Below are 13,939 nucleotides of genomic sequence, written 5' to 3' on the forward strand. Positions count from 1 at the left end.
AAAAAAAAAAGCCTGCACTTTTAACATGTTCCTGCTTGGTTTGGTGTGTGTTGACTTACGCTCTCAGTGGGAGTCCATCACAGTGTCTGCCAAACAATAGTCTGATACATGTTGATGGCATGGTAGTTCCCTGCCTTCAGCTGTAAAGATGTAGCCCTAAGCTAACCCAGGATTCTATAAAGTTCAGAATTTTTAAAAAGTTTTTTTAACTTAGGGATTTCTTAAAAAATAATTTTATTTACTATTTTTATTTTATGTGTGTGAGTGTATTGCCTGCATGTATGTAAGTGCACCTGTGTCACACAGTGCCCACAGAGGCTAGAAGAGGGTGTTGCATCCCCTGGAGCTGGAGTTACAGGAAGTTTTGAGCCATCTCACAGGGGTACTGAGAACCAAATCAGGTCCTCTTATAAAACATTGTCTGTTAAACCAAATAGTTTCTCTGTGCACTTTTTAAGTAACAATCATCTATTGAGCATGTCCCACACACTGAAAGATACATTTTCTAACTCACTGCATTGCACATCTACTTGGGGAAATGTAATGTATAATGCTCATTTAGGAAAAGAAATGTGGGGACAGTGCACATGCTGTGTTTGTAGTAGATCTGTGACCTTAGACAAACAACCTGAGTCCTAGTTTCCTTGTCTATGAAAAGAAGAGAATGCTACATTTTTAAAAAAATATTTTTACTTTATGTGTATGCATGTATTGCCTGCATGTAGGTAAGTGCACCCGTGTTGTGCAGTGTCCATGGAGGACAGAAGAGGCTGTTGGATCTCCTAGAACTGGAGTTACGGACAGTTGATAGCTGCCATGTGGGTGCTGGGATTCAAGCCCAGTTCTTCTGCAAGAACAGCCAGAGTTCTTAACCGCTGAGCCATCTCTCCAGCCCCAAGAATGCTACATATTTTATAGAGGTGGCTTGTAAGTTTTTAAAGGGTTATTAGATAGTGAAATGCCTTAGAACATAGGGAATACCAATAAATTAGCAGCTGGTATCATTAGTGAACAGCTCAGGAGTAATATAAAGCCAGAATCTGTTCCAATGATGTTACTATTCTGTAAATACACTTTAAAAAAAAAAAATTATGTGTGTGAATATTTGCCTGCATGCATGAATGTGCAGTGTGTGTGTCTGGTTCCTTCAAGGGCCAGAAGAGGGCATCTGATCCTCAGGAACTGGAGTTACAGGCAGTTGTAAGCCACCATGCTGGTTCCTGGAACCAAATCCAGGTCCTCTACAAGAGCAGCAGGTGTTCTTAACCACTGAGCCATCTCTCCACCCCTGAAAGTATACTATTCACATTACCTCCTAGTGGCAAAATTTTGCCTTTTAAGGGTAAATTTCCTTTTTGAAAATGACCAAGACACAAAATCAGACATTGGTACAAGTGGTTTTTGTTTTTGTTTTTGTTTTTTTCAGTCTTTTTGAAGCAGGGTCTCCTTGTAGCCCAAGCTGCCCTGGAACTCACTATGTCAACCAGGCTGGCCTTGAACTCACAGAGATCCACCTACCTCTGCCTCCCAAGTGCTGGGATTAAAGGCGTGTGCCACCACGCCTGGCTGGTGTAAGTATTTTTGTTGTTAGTGATACTATAACAACCTGCTGGGTGTGGTGGCACACACCTTTGATCCGAGCACTCGGGAGGCAGAGGCAGGCGGATCTCTGAGTTCGAGGCCAGCCTGGTCGACATAGTGAATTCCAGGACAACTGGGCCTACAGAGAGACTCTGCCTTAAAAAGAAAAAAGAAAAAAAAAAAACCTCACAAGGTGAAGTTTAACCATTATGTAATAATGTGATATTTATTGCTCTGTCTCATAAACTGGCTTTGGAGGCAATTCTAGAATAGGTGGGGGTTTTTTGTTTTTGTTTTTTGTTTTGTTTTGTTTGTTAGCAGTGAAAACATACCACTAAGAACTTCGCAAGGTTAATCTACTGTGCTTTGAAAAGCAGTGGTTTTAGTCTGTGCTATTTTTAAAAATTTTTATTTTATGTTTATAAGTGTATTGCCTGCATGTAGGTAAGTGCACCCGTGTTGTACAGTGCCTGTGGAGGACAGAAGAGGGCGTTGGAACCCCTGGAACTGGAGTTACCAATGGTTGTCAGTGGCCATGTGGGTGCTGGGAATCGAACCTGGGTCCTCTGCAAGAGCAGTCAGTGCTCTTAACCGTTGAGCCTTCTCTCCAGCCCCATGTTTGTACTATTAAGTACTGAAATAAATGACATGGCTCTACTCTATGATGTGGGAGCTCAAAAGGGCTCAGAATAGAGCAGATTGCTTTGGGAAAGCCTTGAGGAGACTTGAACTGAACCTTAAAGGATAGGTAGGATGTGGTAGTAAAGGAAGAGAGATTTCAGAGCATTGTGGAGAGTTATAAGGAAAAAGCATAGATAATTTGGTTTATTTAGCAAACACTGATATATTTATATATTTGGTTTATATATTTGGTTAAACCTTGGGAGCCCAGATGTAGGAATTGCTCAGGCATTAATTAAGGACTACACTGGGAAAAAAGCACATCCAAACAAATAATTACAATATAGTACATAGTAGAGAAGGGCATACCTGATCCAGCTGAGGTAGTGAGAAAGGAGAAGCCCAGGTCAGGCTGATGTGGTCGGCTGCTGTGTAAACATAGGACTTAGCTCTCTGATGTAAGACATGCCAAGCCTCTGAAAAAGATTTAAGCAAGTGTTTTAGGGAAATTAGTGAGCTAGTAGTACACAGAGTAATTTGAAGGAGTAAGAGATTGGACATAGAGCATGAGGAAGGCCTTTGCAGAACAGGCTAGATATGAGAATACTTGCTAGAAATGTGATGAAGGGCATAGAAAAACTGGGGGAAGGTCATCTAGAATAGACAAAAAAAATAGGGTTCTTGACATGTTGGAACTGAATTTTAAAAATCATACATTTATTCTGAATGTTGATATTTAGAAAAATGGAGGTCCTGTTCAAGAAATAAGCATGAGCCGAGTGTGGTAGCACCCAGTTATAATCCCAGCACTCAGGAAGCTGAGCAAAAGATGAGTTCCAGATCAGCTTGGGCCACCTTACAAGTTTAAGATAGCGCTGAACTACATAGTGACACCAAGCTAAAAAACCAAACCCAAGCTAAACAAATGAGAGGGGAAGGAGAGGGGAGAGAAAAAGAGGTGGGGCATCACGCCTGCTTTTCTTGACGCCCTGAGGCTTGCAGTCTGGTTCTTTGGGAATGCACCAAGGTGCTCTTTTATTTTCTATTATTTTTTTATTTTTGAATAGTGAACTTCATTATGACATTTCCATACATTTGTTTTGCACATTGCTCATGTTTGCTTCCTCACTACCCTCCTGGAAAGGTCCTTTCTTAGCTTGTGTGTCTCACTCTCCTTTTTCCTTCAGCTCTGCACCCAAGCCTAACTGCTTTGAATTTTAATTGCAGCTCCTCCACCCCCACCACCTATGATCCGAAATGGTACCAGGGATGCTCCCCCTCCCCCACCACCATACCGAATGCATGGGTCAGAACCCTTGAGCAGAGGAAAGCCCCCACCTCCACCCTCAAGGACGCCAGCAGGGCCACCCCCTCCTCCACCACCGCCCCTGAGGAATGGCCATAGAGATTCTATCACCACTGTCCGATCTTTCTTGGGTAAGTTGTTAACTGTTTTGTCTCCGTTCCTGTGGTGATGTCACTGACTCCAGTGCCTTAGCTGCGAGGTGGCCCATGTAGATTGGGAATGGCCCAGAGGAGTCGTCTTTATTCACAGCAAGCAGTTCCTCTCCTGACTTTGACCTGGACTTCTGCTCCCCATCCATTGGCATCCCTTCCTTCTGTGAAAGATGGAAGCAAAGTCATCAAAGTCTGCTAACTCCAAAACTACTCTCAGGTCTCCTCAAGGATCATGGCTTATGGTTAGGTTTTCCATAGGAGATTATATTCTCTTTAGGATTGTTCAGGCATATCCTAGAATTATGTGTCCAAGGAGGAAAGTCCCTTTCTGGCTACCTAAAACAAACAAGAGGGTGGGGATGTAACTCAGTGGTAAAGCACTGGCCTAGCAGGTGCAAGGCCTTGGGTTCAATCTCTAGCACTACAAGAAAAGCACAAGCCGGGTGTGGTGGCCCACACCTTTAGTCCCAGCACTCAGGAGGCAGAGGCAGACAGATCTTTGTGAGTTCAAGGCCAGCCTGGTCTACATAGTGAGTTCCAGGACAGCAGGGGCTACAGAGAGACCCTGTCTCAAAAAGATAGAAAAGCACAAAAAGCTAAACAGACTTCGCATGCTGAGGCCTTCAGTTTCAGGCCAGCACTGCAAAAACCAAACAAAAATATTGTACAAACAGAGGTCAGTAGCCAACCAGCTGTTGAAGAAGCCATTTCATTTCTCTGGGCTCTACTTTTACTATCTATGAAACAAGGAGATTGACCAGATCAGGGGTTTATCAGATTAACTTTTCCAGGGTTATGAATGTTGGGGTCTCTACTTAAGAGAATCCAACTCATGGTCTAGAGTAGGGCCGTAACTAACGGTTGTCCAGAGAGGAGTCTTGGGACCTCTGTCAAAGACTCCTGAATCAGGTCTTTTCCCACTCTTAATACTCTATAGATTTTTTTTTTTTTTCCCTTTTTTTTGCCTTTTTTTGAGACAGGGTCTCCCTGTAGCCTCAGCTGGCCTGGAACGCTCAAAGAAATCTGTCTGCCTCTGCCTCCAGAGTGCTGGGATTAAAGGCATATGCCACCATGCCCGTCCTCTTTTTTTTTTTTTTTTTTTAAAAATAATAATTTTTTTTAGAATTTCATACATGAATATGGTATATCTGCATAATTTCCACCCCTCTCACTCCCTCATGTTCCCCACCACCCTTTCTCAGTTTCTTACCCTCTTCTTTATTATTGTTACACATGCATGCATACACTTCCCATTCCTCCACACTCCAGTCTGTTCCTATTAGATGCACCAGGGTTCTACTTTGAACAGAGACCCATAATTACAGAAATTGTTGAAATGTGGCAGGTCATGGTGGGATGTGCCTACAAGCCCAGCACAAGGATCAGTTGAGACAGGAGAATCTTCAGTTCAAAGCCATTCTGTGCTATGTAGCCAGGCTCTTATCTCAAAATAAATAAATAATAAAGATAAATGAAAGAAAGAAAGAAAGAAAGAAAGAAAGAAAGAAAGAAAGAAAGAAAGAAAGAAAGAAAGAAAGAAAGAAAGAAAGAAAGAAAGAAAGAAAGAAAGAAAGAAAGAAAGAAAGAAAGAAAGAAAGAAAGAAAGAAAGAAAGAAAGAAAGAAGATAGAACACAGTGATATAAAGGGGGAAAGAAAGAAAGAAAGAAAGGGAAAAAAAAAGGGGACGGCTTTGAAGTAAAAAAGAAACTTGAAATGTGATCAAACCACTCCTACAGGAAACCTTGAATCTTCTTGTGAAGGGGTAATACAAAGTAGGAGCGTGGGTGAAAAGATGGCTGTTTGAACTAAATAGGGTAATCTAGGCTGAAAGAAAATTTTCTGGTTAAAACTCTCATTAGTTGGAGACACATATTTCCATTTGAGGTTAATTTCTACCAACCTGTAAGTTCAATTCAGTTATTTTCCCATGGCAACAATGATCTGTTGCACCTTAAGCTCCACGATTGGCTGTGCTGACTTGTCAGCAAGCCCCAGGGATCTTTCTATCTCTGCCTCCCCAGCCCTGGGAGTGATGACAGGCCTGTGTCACCACACCCGACTTTTTATATTGGTGTTAGAGATAGGAATTCAGGTGGCAAGCACTTTGCTGACTGAGCCAGTTCCCCAGTTCCTAAGCATCATGACTGTCCACTGTGCACGATGGGCACCAGGGGGTTGCTATTGCTGTTTGAGGAACTTGGTTTGGTGAGTGGTATAGGCTGTCCATTCAGCAGAGCCCAGGAGAGATCAGTAAGGAAGTCAAAAGTCTGTGGGGGCATGATTTGATTCTCTGTTCTTTTCATAGATGATTTTGAGTCCAAGTATTCGTTCCATCCAGTAGAAGACTTTCCTGCTCCAGAAGAATATAAACATTTTCAGAGAATATATCCCAGCAAAACAAACCGAGGTGAGATGGTAGTAAAGAAAAGTGTCCATGCTTGCATAAAACAGAATTTGTGTCTTCTGAGGACAAATATGCTTCTCCACATGTTCATTTCTTTGTTTTTGTTTTTTGTTTGTTTGTTTGTTTTGGAGACAGGGTCTCAAAGTGTGTGTAGTCGTGACTGACCTGGAACTTGCTATGTAGTCCAGGCTTCAATTCACAGAGATACACCTGCTTCTGCCTCATGAGTACTGGGAGCCCAGCCTCACATCATCTTTTTTTTTTTTGGTCTTTTTGAGACAGGGTCTCCCTGGAGTCCCAGCTGGCATGGAATTCTCTATGTAGACCAGGCTGGTCTTGATCTCACAGAGATCCACCTGTCTCTGCCTCTCGAGTTCTGGGATTAAACACATGTGCCAGATATCATTTATTTTAAAATTTTATTTTATTACATTTATTTATTTGTATGTTGGGGGGTACATGTATGCCATAGCACACATGTAGAAGTCTGTGGGAGTTGGGTATCTCCTTCCACCATATTGGTCCTGGGGGTCAAACTCAGGTTGACAGACTTGGAAGCAAACACCTTTACCTACCAAGCCTTGTCTCAACCCTAGTCTCTGTATTTTAAAGATTGGCTTAGAGAGCCTGTCTCATTTCAGAAACGTTAGTCAGGGTCTGGTATGTGACCTGAATGTGTCTGGTTTTTTTTTCCTCCAGCTGCCCGTGGAGCCCCACCTCTGCCACCCATTCTCAGGTGAAGCCTGGCTGGTCCTGTTCCTTAGGAAAAGGATGGACCTCCTCTTCTCAGATGGTCCCCTCATTCCCCTGAGACCTGCATGAGAGCTCCTACAGTGTTTCTCCAGTGCTACCAACCCTAGCCTCCAAGCATCCTTCCCAGCCCAGCTCCATCTATGCGTCTCATCTCTGGACTTGGTGATTGGACTCTTTCTGTTGGCAGCAGGGTCTCAAGCCCTGCCTCCGGTCTTCTTCCAGCAAGCCCGGCTAGCCAGAAGAGAAGAAAGCTTCCATGTTTCCTGCTTTCCTCCAGGGAAAGGTGCCTTGTTGTGAATGAACTCATTGTTGGGCAGGATAGAGAATGATACCCTGTCTGCTTTTATCCGCCATGGGGGATGTTTAATAGGTGCGTTGTATTCCATTGTTTAGGAGGTTGGTATGGCCAGGATTTCTGAGGAAAGGGCACTTTTAGTGAAACAGGAAAGGAGCTTACAGAGAAGTGATCTGTTTTAAAGGTCAGATTTAGAGAAAGGACAAGGAAATGTGTCTTTATTTTTAAGAGTATTTTGGTTTTGTTCTCATCCCCGCCCCTCATCCCAAGGGATAAATTGAATATACATACTACATACTAATCAGTTGAGCTAAACAATAAAAGAAGAGGATGAACTAAACTGAGGATCATTTTAGAGTTAGTTAGTTTTTCTGCAGCTAAGGAACCAGGAGATGTGAGTCCTCCGTGTCTCCTGCCCGCTTCCTCAGGGTGCTGGGTTGGAGAGTATCCTTCCCCAATCCCTCAAGAGAAGAGTCACTTTTTGTTGGGGGCATTATTCATCCCTGAGTCACAAACCACAAAACTTTTTGGTAAGAGATGAGAAGAGGCGCCTAGGGCTTTAACCTCAACCTCAAGTCTGCCTCAGTGTTTTCTGATGGACCCTGAAGAGATCAGTGGCCCTTTGAGTCCTTCAGTCCTTGGAGAATGCTCCAGGGAGACTAAGAAGGAAAGGAGGAAGCACTCCCTGAAAGAGTCTGGCTCTGTAGGGCTACAAAGGTACTTGGCAGCCTGCTCATACTGAAGTTCACAGCCCATCTGATGGAGCAGGCCCTTTCTATTCTTTTCTCTGTCACCCTTACCTTCCCAAGACTGCAGGGGCTAAGACTGCAAAGTAAAGAAGGGTGAGGAAGTATCTAGAAGCTTTGGGGTTACTCAGATTCTTCAATGCCAAGAAGCACAAAGACTTAGGCGAAGTGTGCCTGAGTCCAATAGGCAGGTCTTCCTTGGCAGCCAGCAATATATGGTTTCTGTCTTCCAGGTCCTAGGCAAAGAGCACAGAGAAAATGGGTGTTTCAATTGAAGTTGGACTTTTGGACAGTGAGTGTCCTTTCTCCAACAGCAGAGGGGGGCACCTGGGCCCGACACGCCAGATGAGTTGGTTTCCTATGGCTATGGCTGTGGGCAAAGGCTGCTCAGATTTTGCATGACAGCAGGGAGACCAGGTTGTTCTTTGAATTGAGTGGGGAAAGTTAGTTAGAAACTTTCAGATACATCACAGATTTAAACTGTCATAGGGACCTTTCTAATCTATTGGATCATGGGCTAAGGATCTGTGCGTGATGCCAGGTGAAACCCAAATCTTTCCAGTGCTGGTGAAAGAGGGCTCAACTTTATTTATTTATTTAGTGGGTATTGTCTTTGGCCATCTCCTGGACCACAGCGGTTCTTGGGATATGCCATGATTAGATCTGTCACTAAACTTTTCTAATTATTCACTATTTGCCATTCTTTTCAAATCTGTTAGCAGTTACCTCCCAGGAGTGTCCCCAGCATCTTAAAGTAAACAGAGATGAAAGGGGAGAAGAGCTGACTGCAGCAGAATTCCAGGGTAGATGCTGACAGTTACTGAACTTTGACTGTGAAGTCTTCCCATTTATTTTGAAATGGGAGTTGATGCCTTTTGTACAATGTTATCAAAGTGTATCTTTTTTTCCCTCACTGAAACCTAAAACATCAGAATATATATATCGAAAATAAAGCCAAACCCCAGCTTTTCACTGGGGCTGATATCTTCCTCGCCATGACCTGCTGCCCCTCATATTGCCCAGCATTTGTACTGTGTCACATGGGCAGTGGTTATCTTTTCATTGTCTTTGCGTGATGGAACAACAAAAAGGCCTGGGTTTACACGGGAACAGATGGGTTTTCTCCTTCAAAGCATGTTGAGGGCACAGCACCTATTTAAATGTCTTTGCCTTATACATTATTTGGTCCCCCTGTTAATAACAGATTATCATGTATATCTGCTATTGAAGATGGTAATGTGATCCTCATAATTGTTGGTCTATTTAGTATGTTGTACAAAACTTGTAATATAGGTTGAAGGTGGGCCAACTGTAAGAGCACTAAAGTTTCTCACCTTTTAAACTGCTCTTTTTATCTGCTCATGGGATCATTGTCTCTCCAGTGGAAGATCAGGTGGTCTCATGTTGAGGCTGTTGCCTAGTCCCATTTATTTCCTTGTCCTCTCCCAAAGGGAAGAGACATTGCCCAGCTAAGCAGCAAGAAGCTGTCTTAACAACTCTTATGTGGGTTTGGTTTTGTGACATTTTTCCCCTAGTGGGAAAAAGTTAATAGCTGTTTCTTACTGCCCTGCTAGGGCCGTAGCCACCAGGTCTTCAAATGAGCTAGGTGCCCCTCTTCTGGTCACCAAACCTGGACCAAAGCACTTTGATATTCCAGGTGTGGTTTTCTCTCCTGGGGATTTGCTTGGCTGCAGAGCCCCACCATTTTCACAGCCTAAGCCACAGTGTGGCAGCCCAGGGCTAGCCTAGCAGATAGATTGGAGGCCGTTGTCTCCAGCAGTTGTCCCCACCTCCTTACCTGGCAAAGGCAAGGATACTAGTCACTGACCATTGCACTGGGGGAATCCCCTCACCCCAGCTTGAAACCCAGATTTGCCTCCAGGGAGAGGTGAGGAAAAAACAAAACTGTAAATAGACTTGCTACAGAGCACCTCAGGGTTGGGGTATGTTTTAGTTCTCCTGATCACTTGAAATAATCTGTAGGGTGAGTGCTTATGGGAGTTGGGGAGAAATGTGACTCCAGGGTCCTTCCCTTCGGTGAAGCTCTGGGGGTGGAATGGAAGGCATCCAGAGGCCCTTTGTTGGCAGTATACTGAGCTGTCTGTCCTTCTGGAAACCCAACCTACAATCAACTGTGAATTAGATTCTTCACATTCCAGTTGTAGTCTTTCTTTCCCTATTGAATCTTAGTCCCTAGCTGTGTGGTCCAGGTGGCACTTTCCTAAGCCATCCAGAACTAGGGAATGGGAAGGAAGACAGGAGGCCATTACAATTCTGCCTTCAAGCCTCATTTCTTCAAAACAAAATGAAATAAAACTATAACCACCTTCAAAATCACATGCAAAAAAAACAAAAGTTTAACTGAAGGAAGGGTTTGGTTCCATTCAACTCCATATTCATTGTGCCTTTACTTGTGTTAGCTGTCCGTGCTTCTCCCTCTATGAAGTAATTAAAATCTTCCTTGATAACTGCCATTTCTTTCTACTCTTGTTTCTTACAGTTCAGTGGGTTTCTCCTCTGTCTTAGATCTGGTTCCTGGAGGCAGAGGGGCTTAGCATAACTTCTTTTTTCATGTCTAACATTTGTCCTTTCCCACAGTGACCAGCATGGACGTTACAGTCAGCACTGAATAAAAGACTAGAATGATGTGTGTGTGTGTGCGTGTGTGCGTGTGTTCATCGTCTGCTTGTAGGTCAGTTTCTTTTAAAACAATTTTGGTGTTTTATTCTGATTATAGTGCTCCCTCTCCCAAATAGCACGGAATCACCCCCACCTCCCAATATATTATCTGGTCTCAGGTTGGATTATTTGGTACATTTCTTTCTTCTGGATGCTGTGCAGTTTAATTAAACCTTACTTTAAAAAGAAAAAAAGCAAAAAGAAAACTGTGTACTTTTGTTATGAATACTGCCTCAAGTGATAGCACAGAAAGAGGAGGAAACCCAGTTTCCTCTTCTGGGTAAGTGTGGCGATTTGATTTCTTTCCGGTCCCCACCAAAAGTATAGGTGCCAACTTGAGCAGCAGATGCATCTGCAGCTCTTCCAGAATCTTCTCCTAACAAGTCACGGTTTTAGTTAACTTTGCTGACCAGTGGTTTCTCTCTTGAATTTGCCACTTCACTCTCCTTTCACCTGTGATTTCAAGGAGCCCTGGAGGCTCCCCATTCTTCTGAATCCTTTTGTTATAGCCCTTCAGATTCTACCTATAACTGCATGGCTGATTTTCAGCTAGACAGTGGGAGAGAAGATGGGGGTAGGGCGTGCAGGTGCATGTGTATCCATTTTTATGTGGATGCTGGCTGGTTCTCTTCAATGCTTTTTAAGTTGAAGTTTAGCTGGTTTTCTTGAACTTTGACTTTAGGTGTAAACGTTCAACCAGGCACTCTTTGCTTCCTGTGTCAGCTGACATAATAACCAGTGAGGACCAGCGAGCTTAACCTGTGCTTTCATTGCTAGCAAAGGTCTTCAGTTATTTCCCATACTGATTTATAGTGGGTGTGTGTCTGAGTCACTCTCACATAATTTAGATACAGAAACTTATGGGGGCATATTATCTCATTTTCATCCATACTTACCAGATTGGCTGAATTCCTGATATTTAACCCATTGGTTTACTAATATAATTCATAAACTACCTATTTCTTGATTTAATTGTTCTTCCTGACTTAAGAGTCTGCAAATGGAGCTTGCTTAAATGACCCTCAACCTCCTAACCCTCTGCCTCTCACTGGAATGGTTATTGCTAGTCTGTGTACACACACTCAGAAAGATGCCAGACAGGTCCTTCCAGTGTGATTTGATTCCTGCTCCATGACACTGAGTTAGATAAGAACACTAGTTTACTCACCATTGATGATGATTATGAAGCAGACTGCTTGCTGTGAATGTGCCTCTTGAGTATGTCCCGGTTCAGGCCAGCCAGCCATGAACTATGCAACTTACTGGAAGGAGGTTGCCTTTCTCTGACTGCTTCATACTCTACAGACCTTATGAGAATTAACTGTCAATCTCCGCATCCTGACTACTTCAGAGTGTAACTGTGGAAAGGATTTTACCTTTGACATCACTGAAGCACAGTCCTGACTTTTTTTTTTAATGTGTATGCATGTGTTGCCTGCATGTAGGTAAGTGCACCCATGTCATGCAATGCCCGCAGAGGTCAGAAGAGGCTGTTGGATCCCCTGGGGCTGGAGTTATGGACAGTTGTTAGCTGCCATGTGGGTGCTGGGCTTCGAACCTGGGTCTTCTGCAAGAACAACCAGTGTTCTTAACTGCTGAGCCATCTCTCCAGCCCCATCAGTCTGGACTTTTTACACATAATTCTTCGAGGTTTAGGGTGTGAGAAAAAAATATATATTGCCATCCAACCACAAAAAAAGTGTAAGTGGACATCAACTTGGCAAAATGTCCTTTCCTCCCTTCATTTGGCATGTATTTATCATGTATGTATAGTAGACAGGTACACATGAACATGAGTAAGATATGGTCTTTGCCTCCAAAGGCCTCCAAAGCCCATAGTCTAATAGATTTCATGACAGTTACCTGGAGGAACCTATGCAGGATATTAAAAGACTTTAATAGGAGTTAGCCAGGAAGGAGGGTAAACAGCATTCCAGACAGGAAACAGTAAGAACAATGGAGCAGAAATGAAAACCTGATGGTGTGAGCATGTGGTTACTGCAGGATCACTCCTAATGGAAGGGGAAGGCTTCCAGTAGATAACCTTTTAAGGGCCTTTCAATCCTAGCATGCTGTGAATATCTGCTTACATAGGAGTCATTGACTCTTGCAGACTTTTCTTGAACCAGAAGTATATATACCTCCCCCCACCCCCGTGACTGTTCTCTTAGGTTGCAATATGCACATTAAGCACTTACTGCTTCCTCATGTTCTCCATGGAAACAGGTAGGTCATGACCATGACCGCATACATTCCATTTCAAGTTGTTCTGGGCAAATTTTAGGTGCTCAAGTTAGAAACATTTTAAAAGCCCCCCCCCCATTAAAATATTTAAAAAATATGAAAAGTAAAGGTTTCTTAGGTTCTATTGTCCTATTAAGGTGAGAAATAGCCTCTGAGCTGAAAGCTTCCCTTCTCTGGTAGTTTTTTTTTTTTGTTTTTTTGTTTTAATTTATTTTTTATTCATGGCAGCTTGATCTCTTTTGAAGTTCTTAGAATGCCTTCCCTACATGTACCCATTTACTATGTTGTCCTGGGTAGAACCCACATCTCTTTACTCCTCTTCCTATGATTAAGTAGTCAAGAGTTTGGTTGGTTGTCAGACTCCAGTGTGCACATACCATCTCTTCCACTGACTAGTTATGTGATCTTGGGCAAGTTTACTCAACCTTCTCTGATTGGTTTCCACATTTGTAAAATGGAAGTAAGTACTAACTTCCTAGGGCACTTGTAAAGATTAATAAGGTGATACAGGTAAAATATTGAGCTGTCCCTGGCATATACTTAAGCACTGAGTATTCGCTCTTAACACCTATGAAATAAGAATTAACTGATGGAGGGTTGGTTAAGAGCACTGACTGCTCTTGCAGGAGACCTGGGTTTGATTCCCAGCATCCACACAGCGGCTAACAGCCGTCCTTAACTCCAGTTCTAGGGGAATCTGACACCCTCATCTGACCTCCGTGGGCATTGCATGATATGGGTGCACTTAGACATACAGACATATATATATATAATAAAACATTTTTAAAAATAATTAACTGATAAAGTAGGCATGGTGGCTCAAGCCTTTAACCCCAGCACTTGGGAGGCAGAGGCAGTTGTAGCTCTGAGTTTGAGGCCAGCCTGATCTACATAATGAAACCTAGTCTCAAAAACAAAAAACACTGATGATTGCAATATTGTTGCTTCCCTATTTCTGGTTTTATGTGTCTATTTTGTTTGATATTGAAGGATAAAAGATAAATTTTTGCTATCACCTAGTATTGGGTTCTGACCTTTAAGGGAACCTGAGGTTTATTTTTTAAATATTTTATGTGAATGTATTGCCTGTATGTGTGTAAGTGCACCTGTGTTATGCAATGACTGTGAAGGTCAGAAGACGGCATTATATTCCCCTG

General features: G+C 42.9%; 1 protein-coding gene across 3 annotated transcripts in view; it reads left to right on the top strand.

Moving 5' to 3' along the window:
- Positions 1-10,333, top strand: part of Wipf2 (WAS/WASL interacting protein family member 2) — a 38,922-nt gene extending 28,589 nt beyond the window's left edge. For all 3 annotated transcript variants that reach the window (XM_008829434.3, XM_008829433.3, XM_008829435.3), the window contains exons 6-8: positions 3,430-3,639; positions 5,967-6,068; positions 6,765-10,333. In XM_008829434.3, the coding sequence (XP_008827656.1) occupies positions 3,430-3,639; positions 5,967-6,068; positions 6,765-6,805 (353 nt within the window). In that variant the 3' untranslated portion in view covers positions 6,806-10,333. The remainder of the gene's footprint in view (positions 1-3,429; positions 3,640-5,966; positions 6,069-6,764) is intronic.
- Positions 10,334-13,939: the final 3,606 nt, after the last annotated feature.

Source organism: Nannospalax galili, unplaced genomic scaffold, assembly GCF_000622305.1.
Source record: "Nannospalax galili isolate Female #2095 unplaced genomic scaffold, S.galili_v1.0 scaffold1274, whole genome shotgun sequence".
In the NCBI taxonomy this organism is placed as follows: domain Eukaryota; kingdom Metazoa; phylum Chordata; class Mammalia; order Rodentia; family Spalacidae; genus Nannospalax; species Nannospalax galili.